This window comes from Oryx dammah, unplaced genomic scaffold (genome assembly GCF_014754425.2).
Source record: "Oryx dammah isolate SB20612 unplaced genomic scaffold, SCBI_Odam_1.1 HiC_scaffold_18, whole genome shotgun sequence".
In the NCBI taxonomy this organism is placed as follows: domain Eukaryota; kingdom Metazoa; phylum Chordata; class Mammalia; order Artiodactyla; family Bovidae; genus Oryx; species Oryx dammah.
This window is the reverse complement of record NW_024070202.1, coordinates 49,445,662-49,468,303: the sequence shown is the minus strand read 5'-3', so window position 1 is coordinate 49,468,303 and position 22,642 is coordinate 49,445,662. Positions and strand designations below refer to the sequence as shown.

The window sequence follows — 22,642 nt, the reverse complement described above, 5'->3', positions numbered from 1 at the left end:
CATGCATCTAGATCATGAAAGGGAGGTAAACTTTACATAAGCTATTTTCATTTGTCATGTGTTTCTATAAAGAAATTGCAAACAAAGTCTTGTTTCTTTGATCAAACTTTTCATCTTCTTGGTGACCTTCGTAGATCTCTTAAAAATTACCAACTTGAGGATCAAGTTTGTGAAACTACATACTTTGGGAGATAACCTTTTGGATTCCAGAATGGAAATCAGAGAAAAGTATTATTACGCGGTTTATGATATGGTGGTTCGAGGAAACTGCTTCTGCTACGGCCATGCCAGTGAGTGTGCCCCGGTGGACGGAGTAGATGAAGAAGTAGAAGGAATGGTAAGTACGTGCACCAGGCAGCCTTCTCCTTTGTACAGGTGATTCTTAAAGGCAAACTGAAGCTAGTCTTAGCGTAAGCCTTTATATTTTGAGTTTTGAAGTTGTCTCAACTTCTCTGTAAATTTAATAGCCTTTTGTACCATTCCAGTGGTTGATTTTTTTCATTTTCTGTTTGCTGATTTTCTTGGACTGCAAGAATGTGAGGACTACTCATTTCACAAACACTGAATGAATTTTTGAAAATTGTGGCTGCAGGCTGCCTCTATGGTAGACATTTTATACCACAAGGATTAAAAATTTTCTCAACTGACAGTTCCATCTTGAGGGAAGATTAAAAACCACAAGCATTCCAGCCTTCATGCCAGAAACCATAAATTGACACCAGCCCAGAGAAACTGGAAATTTGAACCTAGAACCACGGGATACCATTTAGGAGTCAGTGGACTTTGTATCTTGATCTTCAAGTTTCATTCTTTTCCCACTTTTATGTTGGGTTTTCAAATTTTTAAAATTAGTTCTAATTGGCGTTTACTTGCTTTTCAATGTTCTACTGTGCAGCAAAGTGCATCAACGACATATATATATATACACACACACACACACGTGCGTGTGTGCTAAGGTGTTTCCGTTGTGTCAGATTCTTTGTGAGCCCATGTGATCCTCTGTCTGTGGAATTCTCTAGGCAAGAATACTGGAGTGGGTTGGTATGCCCTCCATATGTGTGTGGGTGTATATAAATGTCCCCTCTTTTCTGGATTTCCTTCCCATTTTGGTCACCACAGAGCACTGAGTAGAGTTCCCTGTACCATCCAGTAGGTTCTCCTTAGTTATCTGTTCTATACATAGGATCAGCAGTGTATATGTATCAATCCCAACCTCCCAATTCATCCTACCACTGCTCCCTGGTTTCTATACCTTTGTTCTCTGTCTCTATTTCTTTTTTGCAAATAAGATTATCTATACTGTTTTTCTGGATTCCACATATATGCATTAATATATGATAATTGTTTTTCTCTGAGTTTTCAAATTATGTAATTTTAAAAGGGGGAACTTGGATACTTGCCAGATGGATAAAGTTGGGGTGTTTTTCCAGTTTCTAAATGAATTGATAATTCCTGTTAGAAGAGACCAGAGTTTTAGTCTTTTGCCAAAGGGCCTTGAGTAAGTACATGGCAAATGGAAATTCACATCTCACTCTCCTGACTGTGTACCAGGGCCTCCACTGGACCATGGACCTCACTTCTGGATGAAAGGTGTGCCTTGCTTAGTTGCTGTTGACCTTTTCAGAGTGTTAGTCCTCACCGAAGAAGGTGAAGATGCAGGAATGAGTGTTCAATTGTCTAAAACTTCTGCCTTCCCTTTCCTTCAGTTAGAACCTTTATTGCACAGAGAAAGTTAAATTTTTAACAGAGCCTAAAGGGAGAATAGGTCCTTCTAATCTTATTGTTCCATCTTACAGAGAGTGCCAGGTAGATAATAATTACTTCTCAGTGTAACAAATCCTGTGTGTAGCTAACCTCTTGTAGTCCTGTTACTGCTGCTGCTAAGTCGCTTCAGTCGTGTCCGACTCTGTGCGACCCCATAGATGGCAGCCCACCAGGCTCCCCCTTCCCTGGGATTCTCCAGGCAAGAACATTGGAGTGGGTTGCCATTTCCTTCTCCAATGCATGAAAGTGAAAAGTGAAAGTGAAGTCACTCAGTCCTGTCTGACTCCTAGCGACCCCATGGACTGCAGCCCACCAGGCTCCTCTGTCCATGGGATTTGCCAGGCAAGAGCCCTGGAGGGGTGCCATCGCCTTCTCCTGTCCTGTCACTACCATGCATCTAATGGTACCTCTTGATTCAGATGCTGTAGAGTCCTGTGCTGTGGGCTTTGGGACTGTTTTTCAGTCTGTGTGAAACTACCTTGTAATTAGCGGATTTTAGTCTTCTAATCGCACTCCTGTCAAGGTGGGTTCAGGGTGGACCTGTCTGTCTTGTTTCTGAATTCCCTTCTGTAAAAACTAGTGTTAGGTGAGGGATGGGTGTACGTGCATATTTGCTGGGTGAGAAGTGTTGATTTATCATTGATGTGCCCCAGGGGCTCAAGTGTGACAGGTGGTGTGTGCAAAAGAACACATTGTGGGCCCTTCCTCAAGCAAAATAATCTGCTTCTTTTTCTGATGTTTTATATTTTTTTCCTTGAAAATGTAAATATGGCAACTGATTAATTCTTAAAAATCTCATTTTGGGTTGAAAAAATGTTTTTTAAGTGCTGAGCCAGAAGTCAAAAACCAAGCAAAGCAAGCAGAGAGAAAACCTGTCTTTTGTATGGTGTGGGGTAACAGTTGCAGGAAATTGAATTGGTCCCAGTGATGTATACACATTTAGTTCTCCATTATAACTTTTGTTGATTTCTATTATACTAATTTTTTTTTAAACTTAAAAAATTCTTAAATGGCTAATTTTGCTCTTCTGTGTTTTTTTAGATCAATACTTCAATAGAAATATTTATTGAGTACCTATTATACAGTAGAAACTGTTCCTAGAGATGGGAATTAAAGCCATCAAGACAGGTCTCACAGTGGGAAGGGACAAAATAAAAACAAAGCAGGACTTTCCCTGATTGTACAGTGGTTACGACTCCATTCTTTTGCTGCAGGGGACATGGGTTTGGTCCCTGGTCTGGAAACTAAGATTCCACATGCCTCATGCAGCCAAAAAATAAGGGGAAAAAAATTAAAACTGAAACAGAAAATTAGAAAATAAAAACAAAGAAACCCTCATAGTAATGAGGTAGAGATGAGTATGAAAAAGGTATGATATTTATGCGTATGATATTTTCTACTGCTTGTGGGGAAGGTCTGACCATTAGTATATCTCTCACTTGGCTCTTTCCTATTTTTGTAACTTTCAAGGTTCACGGACACTGCATGTGCAGGCATAACACCAAGGGCTTAAACTGTGAACAGTGCATGGATTTCTACCATGATTTACCTTGGAGACCTGCTGAAGGTCGAAACAGCAATGCCTGTAAAAGTAAGTCTCAGGCGGGGAATTCCCTGGTGGTCCAGTGGTTAGAACTCCAAGCTTTCACTGCCAAGGGTGGTGAAAGTCCCTGGTTGGGAAACTAAAGTCCTGTAAGATATGCAGCAGTACCAAAACAACAAGAAAAAAGGAAGTAAGTCTTAAGCAAAGGGTTGTTTTGAATCAATTCAGACCCCAGGATCCATTTTCTGAGTAGACGTGCTATAATAGTACACTATTTTGCAAAAGGAAGAAAAGTTACTACCCTTTTCCCAGCCTCACCCTAATACTCCTGCTGCTGCTGCTGCTAAGTCGCTTCAGTCGTGTCTGACTCTGTGTGACCCCATAGACGGCAGCCCACCAGGCTCCGCCGTCCTTGGGATTCTCTAGGCAAGAACACTGGAGTGGGTTGTCATTTCCTTCTCCAATGCATGAAAGTGAAAAGTGAAAGTGAAGTCGCTCATTCGTGTCTGACTCTTAGAGACCCCATGGACTGCAGCCCACCAGGCTCCTCTGCCCATGGGATTTTCCAGGCAAGAGTACTGGAGTGGGATGCCATTGCCTTCTCCGCCTAATACTCCTAGGAAGCCATTATCCACTCAAATTAATCAACGAGCATTTATTAAGCAGCACCCATGTGTTTGGCAGACGTTGTGTGCCACCTGTAACATGGCACTTTTTTTAAGGCCAGATGACTGAGAGAAAAATGAATGAAAATGATGGTGTGGTGGATCCATAAGGTCTAAGAGAGATGGAGTACTTGTCAGCCTTGTTCTATGCCAACCCAGGTGCAGCCTGTGGCGTCCTTCCATCCATCCATCTACCATCCCTCCTGGTGCTATTTTCTGGGCAGAGAGGAAGTTTGAAAACCACCACCCTCCCCACTTCACACAGTGATGCTGATAGATGATTATCCCTGCAAGCATGCCTGCCTCTAACCCCACTGAGGACAGTTCTAGGAGCTCAGAAACCAGTGAGGGCTGGAGTGGTCAAGGTTTTTGTTAGTAAGGACAATCAGCTGGGCCCTAGCAAGTAGTTAGGATTGTTTAGGAAAGAGAGGAAAGCAGGGGGAAGGTGGAAGGGAGTTCAGATAAGGAGAATACAAAACACAAGGCTCCAAGGACATTCTCGTGATATTGTGGTTTAATTCATGATTCTGTGATTCCAGGGTTTAACTAAACCAATGCATCCAAGGCAGGATGACACAGTCCCTCCGTTTAGGATGGATAAGACCAGTTGTAGAGCCGTTTGAGAATCCAATTGAGTTAAGCTTCCTTGTGAGAAGACAAGAGGAGTCGATGAGGATAGTTGAGCATGAGAGGGAGATGGTTAAAGCTGGGTTGGATCAAGAGGACTCTGCTAAGCAGGCTAGAAGAGAAACAGACTAACCCAAGAAGACTGGCTTGATGGCTGTTAAGGGTCTGATTCATAGAGCCTGGCCTAGGGTGGTGGTAGGAATGGGGAAGAAGAGAACCCAGCCTTCATACCATGTTCCTCAAAGCCAAGAGCCCAGACAGGCTTCCCCAGGAGCATATCGCCTAGAAAGCCCTCTGGAGTGATGTCTTCCTGTCCCACTCTGCACATGACCCAAACGTGTCCTCTGTGCAGTGCAGCCTTCCTGTGGGTGAGCCTGCAAGGGGACTTCCCTCAGAGCTTTTACACTGTTTATAGCCCATTCTCTTCCAAAGGGGGCAAATGAGGTTATTTCATAAAGGTCACACTTGGAAGGTTTCCAGCATGATTTAGGATTTAAACTGATGTCATAAGCAGATGTGTTTTTTTCACTGCCAGTGCCTTCTTGTTAGTTGCTGTTTTGCCTGAGCTTCATTCCCAGTTTCCAAAATGAGCTTCCTTCCCACCAGTCCCAGCCTCCACTGGTTTTTCTTGTTCAGTCCCTTGGTTGTATCTGACTGTTGGCGACCCTGTGAACTACAGCATGTGGGGCTTCCCTGTCCTTCACTGTCTCCCGGAGTTTGCTCAAACTCACATCCATCGAGTCGGTGATGCCATCCAACCGTCTCATCCTCTGTCGTCCCCTTCTCCTCCACTGGTAAGTAGATTGAAAAGATTTTTCCTGACGTAGGTCTTGTTTTGCAGAGTGTAACTGCAACGAACACTCCAGCTCATGCCACTTCGACATGGCAGTCTACTTGGCCACTGGCAACGTCAGCGGAGGGGTGTGTGATGACTGTCAGCACAACACAATGGGGCGCAATTGTGAGCAGTGCAAACCGTTTTACTACCAGCACCCGGAGAGAGACATCCGAGATCCTAGTCTCTGTGAACGTACGTGGGAGAAGGTCACGATGGGGCGGGCAGAGAGCGGGGTCTGTTTGGGTCACCTTTCAGCTTGAATAGTCGAGTAGTAGCCATCCTCCTCTCAGGACTCAGACCTAGCCTTATTTTAGCCGCTATATAGGATGCTGGGAGTGGAACTTAGTTGGTAATCCAGCCTTTAGTCTATTTTTGTGAAATTTGGAGGGATGAAGGGAACATAGGTATTTCTGCAGACACACACAGTGTGTTACCTGGTGCTTCTCATCCGTCTTAGAATGTACATGTGACCCAGCTGGTTCTCAGAATGGGGGAATCTGTGACAGCTACACGGACTTTTCTGTCGGTCTCATTGCTGGTCAGTGTCGGTGTAAATTATACGTGGAAGGAGAACATTGTGACATCTGCAAAGAAGGCTTCTATGGTTTAAGCGCTGAAGATCCATTTGGTTGTAAATGTAAGCATTTGTGTTAAAAAGTTTGGGAGTTCTCATGTGCACATAATTCCCATTTTACCTGGCAATTCTTTATCGTGTTGATGACTACAGACTCACTTGGCTTGTGTTTCTTTGCTTCATTTTATCTTTAATGAAGCTTGTGCTTGCAATCCTCTGGGAACGATTCCTGGCGGGAATCCTTGTGATTCTGAGAGTGGTTACTGCTACTGTAAGCGTCTGGTGACGGGCCAGCATTGTGACCAGTGTCTGGTAGGTAAATCCTAACTACATGGGATGGGTGGTTTGTGAATATAGTGTTCCAGTAAAGAATGATTTTCACAGTGGTTTTGTAGGTTCTGCCATCACCCTTTTATGTAAATCATAAAAGCTACTAGTAGACAATTCACAAAAGAGAAATTGCTAATGAATAATTTTGTCAAGATATTCACCATTACTACTAGAACTGTAAAATAAAACCAGAGTGAAGTACTGTTTTTACAGACAAAACTAACAAGTTTTTTTTTAATGGTAATGCCAACTAATAAGTGAAGTCATAATGAGTGGCTGGTACTTGGGTGCTGGTGATGAACATACAGATTGGCTCATACTTTGCAAAAAGTATTTTGGAGATGTGTATCCATTGCCTGTAGAAATGTGCATACCCTTTGACCCAGTAATTCCACATCTGGAATCTATCCTCCTGAAATAATCAGAAAATTGGTCAAAGATGAATTCACTAGAAGACTCATAGCATCTTTTATTAATAGCAAAAAACACTTGGAAGCAACAGTAGGGAAAATATTTAAATAAATTTGGGGGTTTCTATACAGTGTGATGGTTTCCCTGCTGGCACAGCAATAAAAAAAAAAAAAATCCATCTGCCAATGCAGGAGACACCAGTTTGATCCCTGGGTTGGTAAGATCCCTTGGAGGAAGAAATGGCAACCCACTCCAGTATTCTTGCCTGGGAAATCCCATGGACAGAGAATCCTGGTGGACTACAGTCCATGGGGAAGCAAAGAGCTGGACAGGACTTAACAACTAAGCAACAACAAAACAGTATGATATTTTGTTGCTATTGAAAATGACAGTAACACAAGGAGGAAATGCTTAGGCTGGTGTGAAAAAAAGCCACAGGATGTGAGTAGTATCTTGATTATGTAGGGAAAAAGTTCATCAAGGAAAACAAAATCTGGAAGGAAGTAGACCAAAAGTTCACTATGGTGATCTGGAGAATATTTATGAAGGTAATTTTAAAAATTATTTTATGTCTTTTAAAACATTCTTGTGATTGCTTTCATAATTATTGACTTGCTGCCAGAGTAATTCTAAAGAAAAACCAGCATATTTGCTGCCAGCTCCTGTTAATTTTTAGATGAAGGTTATTTGCAGGGCAAAGAAACTGCTCTGATCTGGGGTTACCATGTGGCTATGTGCAATCTTCTCTGACCCCAGTGACCTGCAGCTTGCGGTTCTTTATTCTAGAATACTCATGCCTTGTGTAGGCTTTCTGTTTTCACAGTGCAAATGAACGTTTGGTGGAACATCATCCCAAACACGCCATAACTTGTCTCTCACTGGGTCTGTTGTGTAATTACAGGAACCCCTCTTTAGACGTTTAATCTTTTGTTCTGCAGCCAGAGCACTGGGGCTTGAGCAACGACTTGGATGGATGTCGACCTTGTGACTGTGACATTGGCGGAGCCCTAAACAATAGGTGAGTGGAGCTGCTCGGGCGCTCCCGCGCTCGGCCACCCCCCACTCGGTCACCCCCAGGGCCCTCGTGACCTCCAGGACCGGGGGACGCTCAGTGTTTTCCTGAGAGCCAGAGTGCGCTTACCTTGGCTTGGAATGCCTGATAATCACTCTTACCTGTGTTCTCAAGATTCGTTCCAAGAGTTAGCTTTGAAGCCTTCTCTAGTCTGTTTATGTTTTCTGGTTTTTAATAGTGTTACTTGTTTTGTTTTTTACTTTTTTTTTTTTCTCATTTTTATGTTTGGCCACACAGCTTATGGGATCTTAGTTCCCTGACCTGGGATTGAACCCAGGCCATAGCAGTGAAGATACTGAGTCCTAACCACTGGACCGCCAGGGAACTCCCTTATTATTTTTTAAATTATAAACACAGTACATGCCCATGGCTTAAAAAGATTCAGACAGCTCATACAGGTATCCTGCCTTTTTTCCCCACTGAGTTCTGTTGCCTTAAAGTGCCACTGTTAGCAATTCCTTGTGTGTCTCTAGAAAATAAAAATGATGCTCAGAATACCTCTTAAAACTGACAATTTCTTTTCTCTCATTTCTTTTGAAATAACATGTTGGGTGTTATTTTTTAAATAGACGGTACAAAGAAAAAACATTGTCCAGGATTTCCTACTTAGTTGTACAAACTTTTTTTATAAATCAAATTAATATGTGTATGTACATTACTCTGCAACTTGCTTTTTTAATCTAGAGATCTGTTTTTCATATCAGCATCAATTTATCTCCCTTTTTTTGTATTCTGTCATATGATAGTGCTATGATTTATTGATTTTATTATTATTATTATTTTAAATGTTGTAGAGACTTCCCTCGTGGTTCAGTGATTAAGGCTCTGCGCTTCCACGGCTGAGTGTGTGGGTTTGATCTCTGGTCAGGAACTAAGATCCCACATGCCACGTGGTGCATACCAAACAGAAATGTTGCGATTAATATCCTTATGGGTAATCTTGATGAATGTTTGTAGACAGGTCAATAGGTTGGATTCCCAGTGATGGAACAGCTAAGTCAAAGTACATGTGTATTTTCTATTTTACTGGAGATGTCAGGTTGTTCTCCAGACAGATGGTGCTAATCTGTTTTCTTCTCAACCGGTTACAAAGTACTGTTTTCCCCCATCTCCACCAGCAGCTGGTATCATCGAATCTTTTATTTTTCACCAATCTAAAAGACAAAAAGTGGAGTCCCATTTGATTTGTGTAAGGACTCTTTATTTTCTTCTTCACTATTTCTTTTCTTTTTTACAACTTTCAAGTACATTAATGAAGATTATATACAATAATTTTAGGGACTTAAATATGTTGGCATTACTTGAATCAATGAGACATGATACTCTCCCTGAAATGATCGAAATACACATTTTGGCGAGATGTTAAATTTGTGGGAGTTGGATTTATTACCTTTGAGTCAGAGAGAATTCTGGTCTCTGTGTGTTACTGGATCAGATTCAGAACATCTGGTAAAAATAGTGTAAGTGACTGTTGGGAGGATAGACAGATGTTTCCTCGTGGCCTTGAATCTTGCCTGGGAGAATGTGCTGAGTTCATTGAGTAAGCCTCATGGATTCAAAAATTGACTCTAACAAGAAGTTTTCCCAACACTGTAGTAGTCTACTTGGGAAGGAAGGAGACTTTAGGCAGCAAGAACATGTTCAGTTTGGCCTCTGTAGTTGATCCGTTGTGTTCCAGATCATGTAGTAAACTCAGGACTGCACGTAGCCCTCAGAACTCAGGGTGAATGTCTGTTCTTAGAAAACCTCCAGAGGGGAGGAAGTGAGGATAATTCCATAAAAGCAGAAAGAGACCAACTGCTCCTTCTGTTAATGAAATCACTTCTGACTTTCCTTGGTGACTCCCAGAACACATGCTGATAAATCATTCCTTTAGTAACCAATTCCTCAATTCATAGCTGTTATCACTATGAAAATCCTTTTTTTTTTCTTGAAAATACTTCTTAATTAGAGGAAAGCAGCACACTTACTTCTCCAAATTATGTCCTAAACTCAGGAATGTCCTGTGTTGCTTGATGTCCTCTTCCTAATGTCCTTTCTGTCTCTTCCACACCATGCTTCCTGTCTCTAAATCCACCCACACACAGCCCCTGGCCTACCCTTCCAGTCTCCTGCAAAACTGTATAAAAACCAGAATGTGCTAGTCAAGAGTCTGTGAAGCAACACATTTCAGTCAAGTTTTGTTTCTGTCTTTCTTATTGGAGTATAGTTGATTCACAGTGTCGTGTTGATGTCTGCTGTAAAGTGAATCAGTTATACATATATCCTTTAGTGAAGCTTTTAAAGCGGGTAATTTGATCTTTCTAGGGTGATGGACGAGATAGCTGCCTTATCTTTTGGCATCATTGGTGGGGAAAAAGGAAACCTTAAGAAAGCCTCTAGTCTTGTGATTCTTCAGTATTTTGTAGTGCTGCTGTTCGTTTTTAAAATTTATTTATTTGGCTGCGCCAGGTCATAGCTGTGGCATGTGGTATCTACTTCCCTGACTCAGGGATTGAACCCAGGCCCCCTGCATTGGGGGTGAGGAGTTTTAGCCACTGGACCACCAGGAAAGTCCCTGGTGATCCTTTTCAAGGCTGTTTTTCCCCACAAGGACTTTAAGAATCGCACAGGGGTGATAGAGGTCCTGCCTTCTAAAGCACTTATTCTACTAGAATACTCAGTGCATAGCGGATACTCAGAGTTGCACTTTCTAAATTGTTTTGTTACAAGCACTCAAATATCTTCCACCTGACAGTATTACTTTGCTGTGCCTCAGACCCATGTTGAATAAACATTGATCGAGTCAAAGAATTTGAGAAACAAAAGATTTTTATGATTATAAAAATTAAACGTGCTCTTCCTGGGAGAGGCAGTCTCTAAATCAATCCCAAGCATTCCTTAGTTACTTTGGCCAGGGCCAGAGTAAGTGTAAAGTCATGAAGTGGAAAAATGTTTTTTAATGTTTTTGTTTAATGAGCCGAATGACTTTTGGTAGAACAATAAAAGTGTAGTAATCCATGTCTATTATGTTGACAGCTAGTCTCAACTTTTGAATATTTTAAAGTAAGATCTGATTCGTTTAAACAATGTGACTCAAGCCAGGTTAATGACGTTTTGCCTAGTAGATAAGCCGCTTTAATGAATAAATAAGAGTGCATGCTAAGTAAATGCTACTTGCAAATGTTTAAAAACACTGAAAAATATAAATATCCTGGCAGCATCCTTTGTAATTATTTCATCAGTGTAGTTTAGGACTTTGGTATCTGGCTTGAAGCCCACCACTTTTTTGAAGACCTCTCCTTCCTAGGCTTAAGTCCCCCAGCCTTCCTCTGATGTGAGAACATGTTACTTCTGCATCTGTATTAGCACTGATTCTGCTTTGTTATAGTTGCTTGTATTTAGAAGATCTCTTTGAACAGGGATTGTGTCTTACTTGTTTTTGCATCTCCTTTTGTCCCCAGCATAGTGATACTTGCTCAGTAAATGAAGAACTGGAATTTATTGTACTCTGAAACCAGAGCATAAGTCAGTAGATATTTTCATCAGTGTATTGAATGATCCCGATGTATTAATTAACCCTTGGTTAATTGCTCTGGCAGTCATAGAGAGGTTATAGAACACAGCTCCTACTCTTTAAGAAAGTATTCTATTGGGGGTGGGGGTTGGTTGAGGGGATGGAAAAGCTACTCTGGATAAAATGTAGATGCTGACTGCTCGTCACTGTGAAACCAATTCTTATTTGTAATCCGAATTTCGGAGGAGATTTCAGTGTTGAACAGAGGAGTGGTTTTTGTCCTTTAATGTTTTTCTTTTGCTTAACTTCTTAGTAGTAAGGTTGAGATTGCACAGTATTTTCCCTGCTCATCACTGTTTAAATGAGTTTTTCTTCTACTAGTCCTTAATTTCTACATTTATGAGAAATCTGTGTTTTTGAAAAATGATGTTTTAAAAAATTTTTGTTTTATTAAAGTATAGTTGATTTACAATGTTGCATTAATTTCTGCTGTACAATATTTTCTTTTATGGGATATTATGGTGTATCCCAGGATACTGAATATAGTTCCCTGGGATACAGTACGACCTTGTTGTTTATCCATTTTATATGTAATAGTTTGCATCTGCTAATCCCAAACTCCCAAGGCCTCCCTCCCCTACTACCTCTCCCTTGACAACCACAAATCTGCTCTCTATATCTGAGAACCTGTTTCTGTTTCATAGATACGTTCATTTGTGTCATATTTTAGATTCCATGGGTGACATCATATGATACTTGTCTTTCTGTCTGACCTACTTCACTCAGTATGGGAATCTCTGGGTCCACCCATGTTGCTGCAAACAGGGTTATTTCATTCCTTTTATGGCTGAGTAGTGTTCCATTGTGTGCATCTGTGTGTGTGTGTATACACACCACTTCTTTATTCGTTCATCTGTCAGGAGATACTTAGGTTATTTCCATGTCTTGGCTATTATGAACAGTGCTGCTCTGAGCATAGAGGTGCATATATCATTTTGAATTACAGTTTGTCCAAGTATATTGCTAGGAGTAGAATTGCTGGATCGTGTGGCAGCTCTTTGATAACTTGCTGAGGAATCTCCACACTGTTGTCCATACTGGCTGCACCAATTTCCATTCCTACCAACAGTGTAGGAGGGTTGCCTTTTGAGAAATAATCTTGGCCTTTATGCTTTGAGGAAAAATAGGGCTTTATTAGGTTTCTGTTGGTGCCATAGCAAATTAGCACCACCACTTAGTGGGCTAAAGCAACATACATTTATGCCCTTACAGTCTGTGTTTCCACCTGAAGGCTCTGGGGAGGCTCTTTCCTGCTCACTTGCCCTGTTGGCAGAATTCTTGGTTGCAGGATGCAGTTCCCTTTCTCCTGCTGGCTGTCAGCTGAGGGCCGTTCCCACCGTCTTGAGGCTGCCCACATTCCTTGACTCGTGACCCCTTTCTTTCACCTTCACAACCAGTGACGATGGGTCAGATCCTCCTCGTGGGACAGCTCTGACCTGCTTCTCTGCTTTTAAGGATTCATGTGATTCGTTTGGGCCCACCTGGGTAACCTAGGGTAATCTCCCATCTCAAGGTCCTTAAGCTTGTTCCCATCAGGAAAGTCTTTTGCACCACATGAGGTAACATATCCATAGAATCCAGGGGTGAGGACATGGAGGACATGGACATCTTTGGGAGCCATGATTCTGCCTGCCACAGGCCCTGATTCATTCTGTTTTATGTCATTATTCTACCTAACTGGCCCAATGAATTGCATCTGTATCTAGTTGCAGATAAATTGGTGAAGGGAACTTGTATAATTATCAAGGGTATATTTCTATCTGAAATGATTTTTGCTTGAACACAGGAAAGAACAATGACACATAATAAATCTTTGTCTCCACTCTGGAGGAGGTGATATTTGAGCTTCCAGTGAAGCCACAGATGAGATGAGTGTGGCGTGGTCAAGACCTGGTCTGCCCTTGACCGTGTCTGCTCCCGTTCCTCCACTGCCCCTCTTGGCTCCCCTCCTGTCTTCTCTGGGCCACTTCTGTCCTGGTGTCCCCTCAGCTCCTCACTCAGATGAGTATTGTCTTTGCTCTTAGCTCTGGGTGGGCACTTCCTGCATTTTATTTTGCTATATTGGTCAATTGTTCTTTTTTGTTTATACCACCAATTAGATTGGAAGTTCTTTAGGACAGGGACAATTTTTTTCTCCCCTTTTTCTTTCTCCATTTCATTTTGAGGGAAATAATGGACTTAACAAGGAAGGAAGGATTGGTTCAGAAGAGAACTGACAGGCTTTCCCGGTGGTCCAGTGGTTAAGACTCCATGCTTCCATAGAACGGAGCTCCAGTTTGATACCTGTTCGGGGGACTAAATCCCACATGCTAAACAGTGAGACAAAAAGAGAGAGAGCTGACAGTGAACTGAAAGGGGAGAGTATCAACACCAGGAAGCACAGCTGCCAGGGCTAATATTTACTCAGTAAATATTTATTAAAGAGTATGAGGAGTGTGACTCGGCTAAAGCCAAGGACGGGCACCGGGAAGAAAAGCAGTTGTTTTCAGAGGAGAGGTTATAGAGGCTGCTGGAAGCCAGGTAGAGACACCATGACTTGGTAGAAGAAGAAACAGTGATAGCGTTTTGTGTTGTGGGCTTTTGTGAAGTGATGAAGGTGGGGCTCTGGGAAGACTGGTTTGGCTGCGTAAAATGATGGACTGGGCAGGGGAGAGAGAGGAGCTGGAGAGGTCAACTTGGGAGGTGAATAGAGTGACAGGTGTGGAACGATGACATAGGGTACTAGGGTAGCCACAGTGACAAGAGGAAATGGCTGAGTCGAAAACCATCTTGAAATAACATGTGTTGTAGTAAGGATAAAGGAAAGGGAAGATTATGTCTCACCTACATCAGAATTTTTTTTTAATTGAAATATAGTTGATTTACAGTATTGTGTTAATTTGTGCTGTAAATCAAAGTGATTTGTTATACACACCTACAGTCTTTTACATTATGGTTTATCACGGGATATTGAATCTAGTTCCCTTTTCTATACAGTAAGACCTTGTTGTTAGTCCATTCATGTAACAGTTTGCATCGACTACCTGCAAATCCCCAATCCATCCCACCCCACCCAACCTCCCCTTGGTAACCATACGTCTGTTCAACAACAGAGAGGAATTTTAAATCTGCTGATAGACATAGCAGAGCTGAAGCTGGATGAGTGTGTGAGGTGACAAATAGTTTGGGACAGTATGAATTAGAGGTGACAACTGGACAAATGGAAATGCCCCATGCATGACTGAAGGTGTACAACCAGAGCGAAGTTCTGAGGAGGTGAGGGCCACCTGCATGGGGGCAGGTGAAGCCTGTGGTGAAGGAGTTCCCCAAAGGAATAAGTGTTGAATGGGAGCCACACCTACTGGCAGCAAGAGTTCAAGTGTACAGACATGGGCGTGTGGTTGCGGGGCTGGCATGAGGGCAATTCCCTTCACAAGGTCAGGTTCTCATGAGTTGCTTCTTCTTTAGAATTGTGCTGCAGATAAAAGTACTTCAGGAGGGTGCCCACCTCTCTTTCCTTACCTTCATTCGCTTGTTCTCTAGTGGTGGATAGCATAGGAAGGATTTGTGTGTTTTCTTCTTGGGTGGTTCATGTTGGTGACATTTGTTCTCTCAGTAAACATCTGCTGGAAGGAAGGGATTTTCTTTTGTCCAAATGATGTCATGTCTGATGCCTGAATTTTGGAAAATGGGTGTTGTTGGTTGGATTATGTTGAAAGAGGGTTAGATCCTAACTGGAGCAAGCTTTCTTCCTCTCTGGGAATAGATTTAAAGTAACAATTCCAAATCGCATCTTGATTTTAATGAAGTAAAGATGGAGCCATGTAATTCAGGTTTTTTTTTTTCTTTTGTTTTTTTAATTGAAGTATATTTGAGTTACAGTGTTTTAGGTGTACTGCAAAATGATCCATATATATATATATATATATATTCTGTTTCAGATTCTTTTCCATTATAGGTTATTACAAGATAGTGAATATAGTTCCCTGTGTTATAGGTTCTTGTTGTTTACCTATTTTATATATAGTAGTGTGTATCTGTCAATCCCAGACTCCTAATTTATCCCTTCCCCTCCTCTTTCCCCTTTGGTGACCATAAGTTTGCTTTCTGTGTAATTCAGTTTTATCTTGTACACAAAATCCTGTTACCAGGGAAAAGGCAGACAAACATAGGCTGAAGACCAAATGAGTATGTTACATTTGAGGCCTTTATTACCTAAATAATGACCAATAACACAAAAGCACTGTTTCCATTAAATAGTATTTTTCTTTTTTAAATTCAGAATACCTATCTTTCATGCATTTATTTCTTGAACCAGTGTTTGGGGGTGTCTGTGTGCTGAGCACTGGGCTAGCTGGGGGGTCGGGCAGGGAAACTGAGGTGAGTCAGGCACAGTCCAGGCCTTCAAGGAATTTCCTGTCAACTCAGGGGTTAGGTAGGTCTATCAATAATTGTACAACAAGAAAGAAATAAATGTCTTAGTACAGAGCACAAACAATTGAGGCCTCAGAATGCACCATTTGAGAACAATAGAGGGAGGGAACCAAACAAGCCTTCAGGAAAGGAGGATGGTTGAAAAATGAGGAGGATTTGAAGACACGGCGCCTCAAATGTAACGAGCCCTACTTCACAACCAGCTTAGTTGTTGAAGTGGCAAATATATGGTTTCTCCTGCAAGGAGGTGATGGTGTGAAGGAGAAGGTGGTTCCTTCTATGGGATGGGGAGTGATAGTCAGGAAACATGATGCGTGAGCTGAATCTTGAGAGAAGAATGGGTGGGTCTTTGCTGGGTAAATGAGGGAGCAGGACACTCCAGGCTGCAGGAACAGGAGAAACAAAGGGAAAGGGTCATGCATCCCCCAGCGCCCTGGAGAAACTCAGTCGCTCAGTGTGGTGGGAGAGGTGAGGAGAAGCCAGAAAGGGAGAGAAGGGCAGGGGACAGCGGGGCCTGGCGCACTGCCCCAAGGCCATCGTGCCTGGCAGTGTTATGGTTAATGCATCTCAGAAAGGTCATTTGGGCAGCTCTGGGGAAGGTGGAAGTTCTGGTTGAAACTTGGAAGACTGGCAATAAGGATACTAGTTAGAAGACTTTAACTGCTTTTACCATGAATGAGAGAGGGAAGAAAGGCATAGCCTAGTCAGTGGGAAGTGGGGAGAGACACCCAAGATGCTAGGAGGAGCTATCATAGAATTTGGCCCTTGATTGGCTACAAAGAGGGAATCTAAAGGATACCTTCTGATTTCTGACATGCCTGACACAGTGGTGGGTGGTGTCCTCTCCCAAGGCAGGGATTGGGTGCTGCCCTCTTGGACCCGTGATTAGCCTCTGGGACCACTGAGTTGGAGCTGTCCTTCTGAAAATTGGGTATTTAGATGTCAGGCCCAGGAAAGGGGTTGTATTTGCCAAAGACATATGTTCTTGCCAATATAAGAACAAATGTGATAGCTACAGAAACACCGCCAAGGCACATATGGAGCAGGGTAGAACACGGGAGAGAAACTGAAAGGCCAGGTTACTGAGACCTTTCAACCTCAGGTGCTGTGCTTGGTTACTCCATTGTGTCCAACTCTTTGTGACCCCTATGGACTGTAGCCTGCTAGGCACCTCTGTCCATGGGGATTCTCCAGGCAAGAATACTGGAGTGGGTTGCCATGCCCTCCTCCAGGGGATCTTCCTAACCCAGGGATCAAACCCAGGTCTCCCGCATTGTAGGCAGATTCTTTACCATCTGAGCCACCAGGAAAGCTCAGGAATTTGGGATTAATTGGTAGGCAATGTTTTTTTCATGTACTTACTTTCAGAATGGAATAAGAATACCCTCCTGAGTATTTCACCCCATTTACCGTTTAATGGCAAACATGGATCTGCTTCCAGTGAATTCACTGATAGATGTGGTGAGCACTGCTGACCCTCTCTGCTTCCTTGCCAGTTGCTCTGCAGAGTCAGGCCAGTGCCTGTGCCGACCCCACATGATCGGACGTCAGTGCAGCGAAGTGGAATCTGGCTACTACTTCACCACCTTGGATCACTACATCTATGAAGCAGAAGAAGCCAACTTTGGGCCTGTAAGTAGGGGTGTGCTTGCCAGGTGGATAAAGCAGAGTGGAGGTGGGGGTCAGTAATGTGATATACACGTTTTGTAAAGAGATTAGGTAAGGAGCATCTTATCAGTGAGCATGAAGGAAGGATCAGGACCAGGCCTTCTTGAGAATAGTCCTATTTAAAGCTAGGTAAATCCATCACTCAGAAAGACTTCGAAACATGCAGTAATAAGGCTATTGGTATTTTTAAGGGAGTTGGTTTTTTGGTTTGTTTGTTTTTTTTCTATTCTCTACTGACACTCCAAAGTTATTGAGCTAGTATAGTTAAGATTCAGAGTATATAGTTTCAGTTTTCTATTGCTGTATAGCAGCTATCCCAAAAGTTAGTGGCTTAAAATACATGTCTGGCACTTCAGCTGGGGTGGCAGAAAGAGCTGAAGCTTGGCTGAGCACCCTTCTCCAAACAGCTGTCTTGAGCTTCTTCACAGCATGAAGAGTAGTGAGACTTCTTCCCTGGCATCTGGCTTCCAAGAAGGAGGAAACAGAAACTGCCAGGTCTCTTAAGGTCAGGGGTAAGGAGGCCCAAAAGGTCATTTTTTCACATTTTGCTGGTCACAAGTCACAAGGCCAGACCAGATTCGATGGCAGGGGAACATGGTTTTCACCTCTAGATGGTGAAGCCACACACACGTTCATTATAGGCGAGGACAGACTTCATCTTTGGAGGTGACTAATCACAGGTATTATATGTAATCCTGTAAACACACTTAAAGTCACTCTTGAGTTAAGCAACTCACATTGATCCATTCTCAATCTCATTGACCATCAGAATTCACTCATCAGTAGTGAACAATCACGACTGTACCACATTTCGTCATTTGTACCTGGAGCTTGAAAGAAATGCCAGTGAGGAGGACAGAAATACACCCATAGATACTGGGCTAGCCTTGTCGAAATACAGAACATACCTGGTCACTCCTAGGCTTGCTCATAACAGCATTTGGGATATTCTCTTTCCTTCCGTCATGCTCATTCCCCTGGTTGTATCATAGAAGGTATATCCTAAGCCTTAATCCCATCTCCAATGTCTCAAGACTACCTCAACCTAAAAACTAAAAAGAAACCAATTACCTGTTTATATTCCAAAAAATTATAGAATCTACTGGGAAAATGTGGCTGCAAAAAAAAATAGGTTTCATATCTACAGTTTTGGACCTTTGGGTGCCTTCAGATTTCTTTGACTGTTAGCATCAAATTCCATTTCAAGTAAAGCATCACTCCTGTCCCCTTGTCCTTAGGGGGTCAGCATAGTGGAACGGCAGTATATCCAGGACCGGATTCCTTCCTGGACTGGAGCGGGTTTCGTCCGAGTGCCTGAAGGGGCTTACTTGGAGTTCTTCATCGACAACATACCATATTCTATGGAGTATGACATCCTAATTCGCTATGAGCCACAGGTAACCCCTCATTGGACTAATGGGGATTGGGGGATACTGGTAAAAGTTTTTCTTCTAAGGGACACTGTGTCTTTGTGAAATGTGCAGGCTGCCTTGGAATAGAAGAAACTCTCTGACTTTCTATCTTCCTCAAAAGTAAAAATATACATTTTTCCTAAATTCAGTTTCACAGACATTTAGTGATCTGTTAAGCACTTAGTCTTGCTGAGAACGGAGGTGGTGATGAGAACGTGCTGGGTCCTCTTCTTGCCCTCATGGCCTGCCCTGCCCGGGGATGGACACGTGTCCCTGACTGGCCTCAAAGGTGGAAAGTGTAAGAGCAGAGAGACCAGCAGTGCTGCAAGATGCAAGGTTCATTCCAGCCAGACTGCCCAGGGGCTGCCAGGACGTTTCCTAAAGAGTCAGTTGTAGGTCTTAAGATGGAGACAGATGAGCAGCAGATGACTCATGAGCAGCAGAAGGGTGGTTAGAGTGTCCTTCCACATAGTAAGGGCGGTTGGAGAGGCTGTTAGGAGAAATGCTGGGATCAGTAAATGAACCTGGAGTCTGTATTAACAGGAAGATTTTGAAGGGTTTTGGGCAGGGGATTGTCATTATCTAAGCTATGGGTTTGGGTTTTTTTTTTAATCTTAATTTTTGCTTTTAAGTCAGAGAAAGACAGATACCATTTATATGTGGAGTCTAAAATATGGCACAAATGAACTTATTTACACCACAGAAATCGACTCACAGAGAAAACAAATTTATGATTACCAAAGGGGAAAGGGAGGAGGGATAAATTAGGAGTTTTGGATTAACAGAGGCACACTGCTATATATGGAACACTGAAACAATAAGGACCTACCATATAGCATAGGGAACTATATTCAATATCTTGTAATAACCTGTAACAGAAAAGAATCTGAAAAAAATAGATGTGTACATGTATAACTGAATCTCTTTGTTGTATCCCTGAAACTAACACAACATTGTGAATCAACTGTACTTTAATAAAAGATAATAATAATAAGGTGTATTTTAAGGTGGATAGAAAGCGTTATTGGGAGAGGCAAGGAGAGCTGTGGGAGGCTGTTTCAGTGTCCAGGTGAGAAGAGAATTGGGGCTGAAACTGGGGAAACAGCCAAGAGCATGGTAAGAGGGAAGGGAAATGCAAGCAAGTGTTTCCCATTTAAACTTGGCAAAAGATAGGTGACTGGAGACTTTTAAACAGGCAGCAGCAGGCCAGCGAATCGTCCTTCTGATCCTCTGCTTCTTACTCTAGCTCCCTGACCACTGGGAGAAAGCTGTCATCATGGTGCAGCGGCCCGGCAAGATTCCAGCCAGCAGCCGGTGTGGAAACACTGTTCCCGATGATGACAACCAGGTGGTATCCCTGTCACCTGGCTCCAGGTCAGTGTGGCAGCAGTTTGCAGCTCAGTAGAACCAACATGCAAATTAATTATTTTGCTGGTGTCTCACCTTGTGAGTTGTACAGTAACCATTTCAGAGCCAAAACCAGACACAGACTGTTCCTTCCTTTGGGGTCTACGGGGAGCTTTGATAGATTGGATGCTTAAAGGTTGACCTTTGGTTGTTATTTTTCTTTTCTGTTTTGGGGCAGGTACGTGGTCCTCCCCCGCCCTGTGTGCTTCGAGAAGGGTGTGAACTACACGGTACGGTTAGAACTGCCCCAGTACACCTCCTCGGACAGCGGTGTGGACAGTCCCTACACCCTGATTGATTCCGTAAGTGGAGGTCATTTCCGATGCGAGCAGGGAGGGCTGGGCAGACACTGTGCATCTGCTTCCCTAGAGGGCTCTGTGGAGGACCTTGCTGAGAGGTGAGGCAGAGTCTTTCCTGCCTCCAAGGTTACTTTGCTTGTAACTCCACCCTCTGGAAGACTCTACTCAAGCTGATCCTTCCTGAAAATAGGAAGTATCTGAACAATGACATTTCAAAACCCATCAAACTATGTAAGGGGTATCTATACTTTTTCTGGCAAGAATGTTTTAAGAATGAGAAGATTTCCACTTGATGCCATGAGTCTGGGTTTTTTATTTCTTTTTCTTTTCAAGAGTCAAAGAAGCACTTGGGGTTTTTATGTGTTGATTTGCGTTAATTGGTGACCCCAGACAGCCACCTAAGAACAGTGTGTTCTGGTCTCTTCCTAGCTTGTTCTCATGCCATTCTGTAAGTCACTGGACATCTTCACTGTGGGAGGCTCAGGAGATGGGGTGGTCACCAACAGCGCCTGGGAAACCTTTCAGAGATACCGATGTCTGGAGAACAGCAGGAGCGTTGTAAAGACGCCGATGACTGATGTTTGCAGAAACATCATCTTTAGCATTTCTGCCCTGTTGCACCAGACAGGCCTGGGTAGGTATCACTGCTGCTGCTTCTGCCCCTTCTTTCTCAAAAGTTCCAAGCACACTTGGCATCATGAGATACATTGGCAGGCATGTCCGATAGTTCTGTGTTAGGCATACAGCACAAAGGAAATAGTGTCTCAGCTGCAGTTTATGTTGGTTTTTTTAAGAGTGTGTTAGTGATAAAGCACCTCGGACAGTGGACTCAGTCATCAAGAAATACACAAAGAATAGGAGACGAGGGAATGTCCCTGAGACTTGCCCTATGCAGGGCAGGAAGTTGGAATGAAATCAGAGGAGCATCCCATAACTGAAATTGATTTTTGCTCTTTGAAAGGTCACTGGCCTTTTGTTGAAGATCCTATGATATTTGAGCTTTGAAGGCAAAGAGAGAAAACATTAGTGACCTCCTTCCTAGAAAAACTTCTTTTATCTGTCAACTTGCTCCTGCTGCTTCCCTCACACCCCTCGGAGGGAAGACAAATGCTTTAAATGGGAATTCTGAATGAGCCGAGATACCCAGGAGGGGGTCAGGGAAGAATCCGAGCAAAAGGACGGGCCAGTGCCGAACTGGACGGGATGTGCTGGGCTTGTCGCCGTGGCCGTGGCAGGCGTGGCTGCCCTGGGTCATGGGCTCTTGCCTGTCTTTGCAGCTTGTGAGTGCGACCCTCAGGGCTCCTTAAGTTCCGTCTGCGACCCCAACGGAGGCCAGTGTGAGTGCCGGCCGAACGTGGTGGGAAGAAGGTGTGACAGATGTGCTCCTGGCACCTTTGGCTTTGGGCCCAGCGGATGCAAACGTAAGTTGATCAGAAGAACTGTAACATACTCATTCACATCATAAGTCATGCAGCTTCAGAAGGCGTGCTGCACTCTGGAAACTGATCACAGAGGCCCATGAGCGTTCTACACCGAAAGGAGGGGGCCAGCCTGTATAAGAGATGTATTTGCATTTAACCAGTTTCTCAACGTGGTCCCTTGGTTGCCTATTTCTTCAGCTTGTGAGTGCCATCTGCAAGGATCTGTCAATGCTTTCTGCGACCCCATCACTGGCCAGTGCCACTGCTTCCAGGGGGTGTACACGAGGCAGTGTGACCGGTGCTTACCTGGGTTCTGGGGCTTTCCAAGTTGCCAGCCCTGCCAGTGCAACGGCCACGCCGATGACTGCGACTCAGTGACAGGAGAGTGCTTGGGCTGCCAGGACTACACCACAGGGCATAACTGTGAGAGGTATGTGCCACCTCTTGAAAGGAAAGAGAACAAGGTTGTTTTTGACTGGGCAAACAGCATCTTAGACAAACCACAGAACGAATCTCTACCAGGCTCCAGGTTGCTCATTCATTTCTAATCCCCTTGGTATTTTCTAGGAACTCATTCATTTATCTAGTACAGATTTAGTTTACACTTTCTGTGTGCCAGGCATTGTTTGAGGGCAGGGGGAG

At 43.2% G+C, this 22,642-nt stretch overlaps 1 protein-coding gene across 1 annotated transcript in view; it reads left to right on the top strand.

Moving 5' to 3' along the window:
• The window catches only part of LAMB1 (laminin subunit beta 1), a 76,457-nt gene that overhangs the window by 21,401 nt on the left and 32,414 nt on the right, over nt 1-22,642 (top strand). The window contains exons 8-20 of the mRNA XM_040260840.1: nt 135-337; nt 3,235-3,355; nt 5,441-5,629; nt 5,895-6,074; nt 6,211-6,323; nt 7,691-7,770; nt 17,290-17,425; nt 18,700-18,858; nt 20,120-20,247; nt 20,459-20,582; nt 21,009-21,213; nt 21,857-22,000; nt 22,199-22,430. Of these exons, the coding sequence (XP_040116774.1) occupies nt 135-337; nt 3,235-3,355; nt 5,441-5,629; nt 5,895-6,074; nt 6,211-6,323; nt 7,691-7,770; nt 17,290-17,425; nt 18,700-18,858; nt 20,120-20,247; nt 20,459-20,582; nt 21,009-21,213; nt 21,857-22,000; nt 22,199-22,430 (2,014 nt within the window). The remainder of the gene's footprint in view (nt 1-134; nt 338-3,234; nt 3,356-5,440; nt 5,630-5,894; nt 6,075-6,210; nt 6,324-7,690; nt 7,771-17,289; nt 17,426-18,699; nt 18,859-20,119; nt 20,248-20,458; nt 20,583-21,008; nt 21,214-21,856; nt 22,001-22,198; nt 22,431-22,642) is intronic.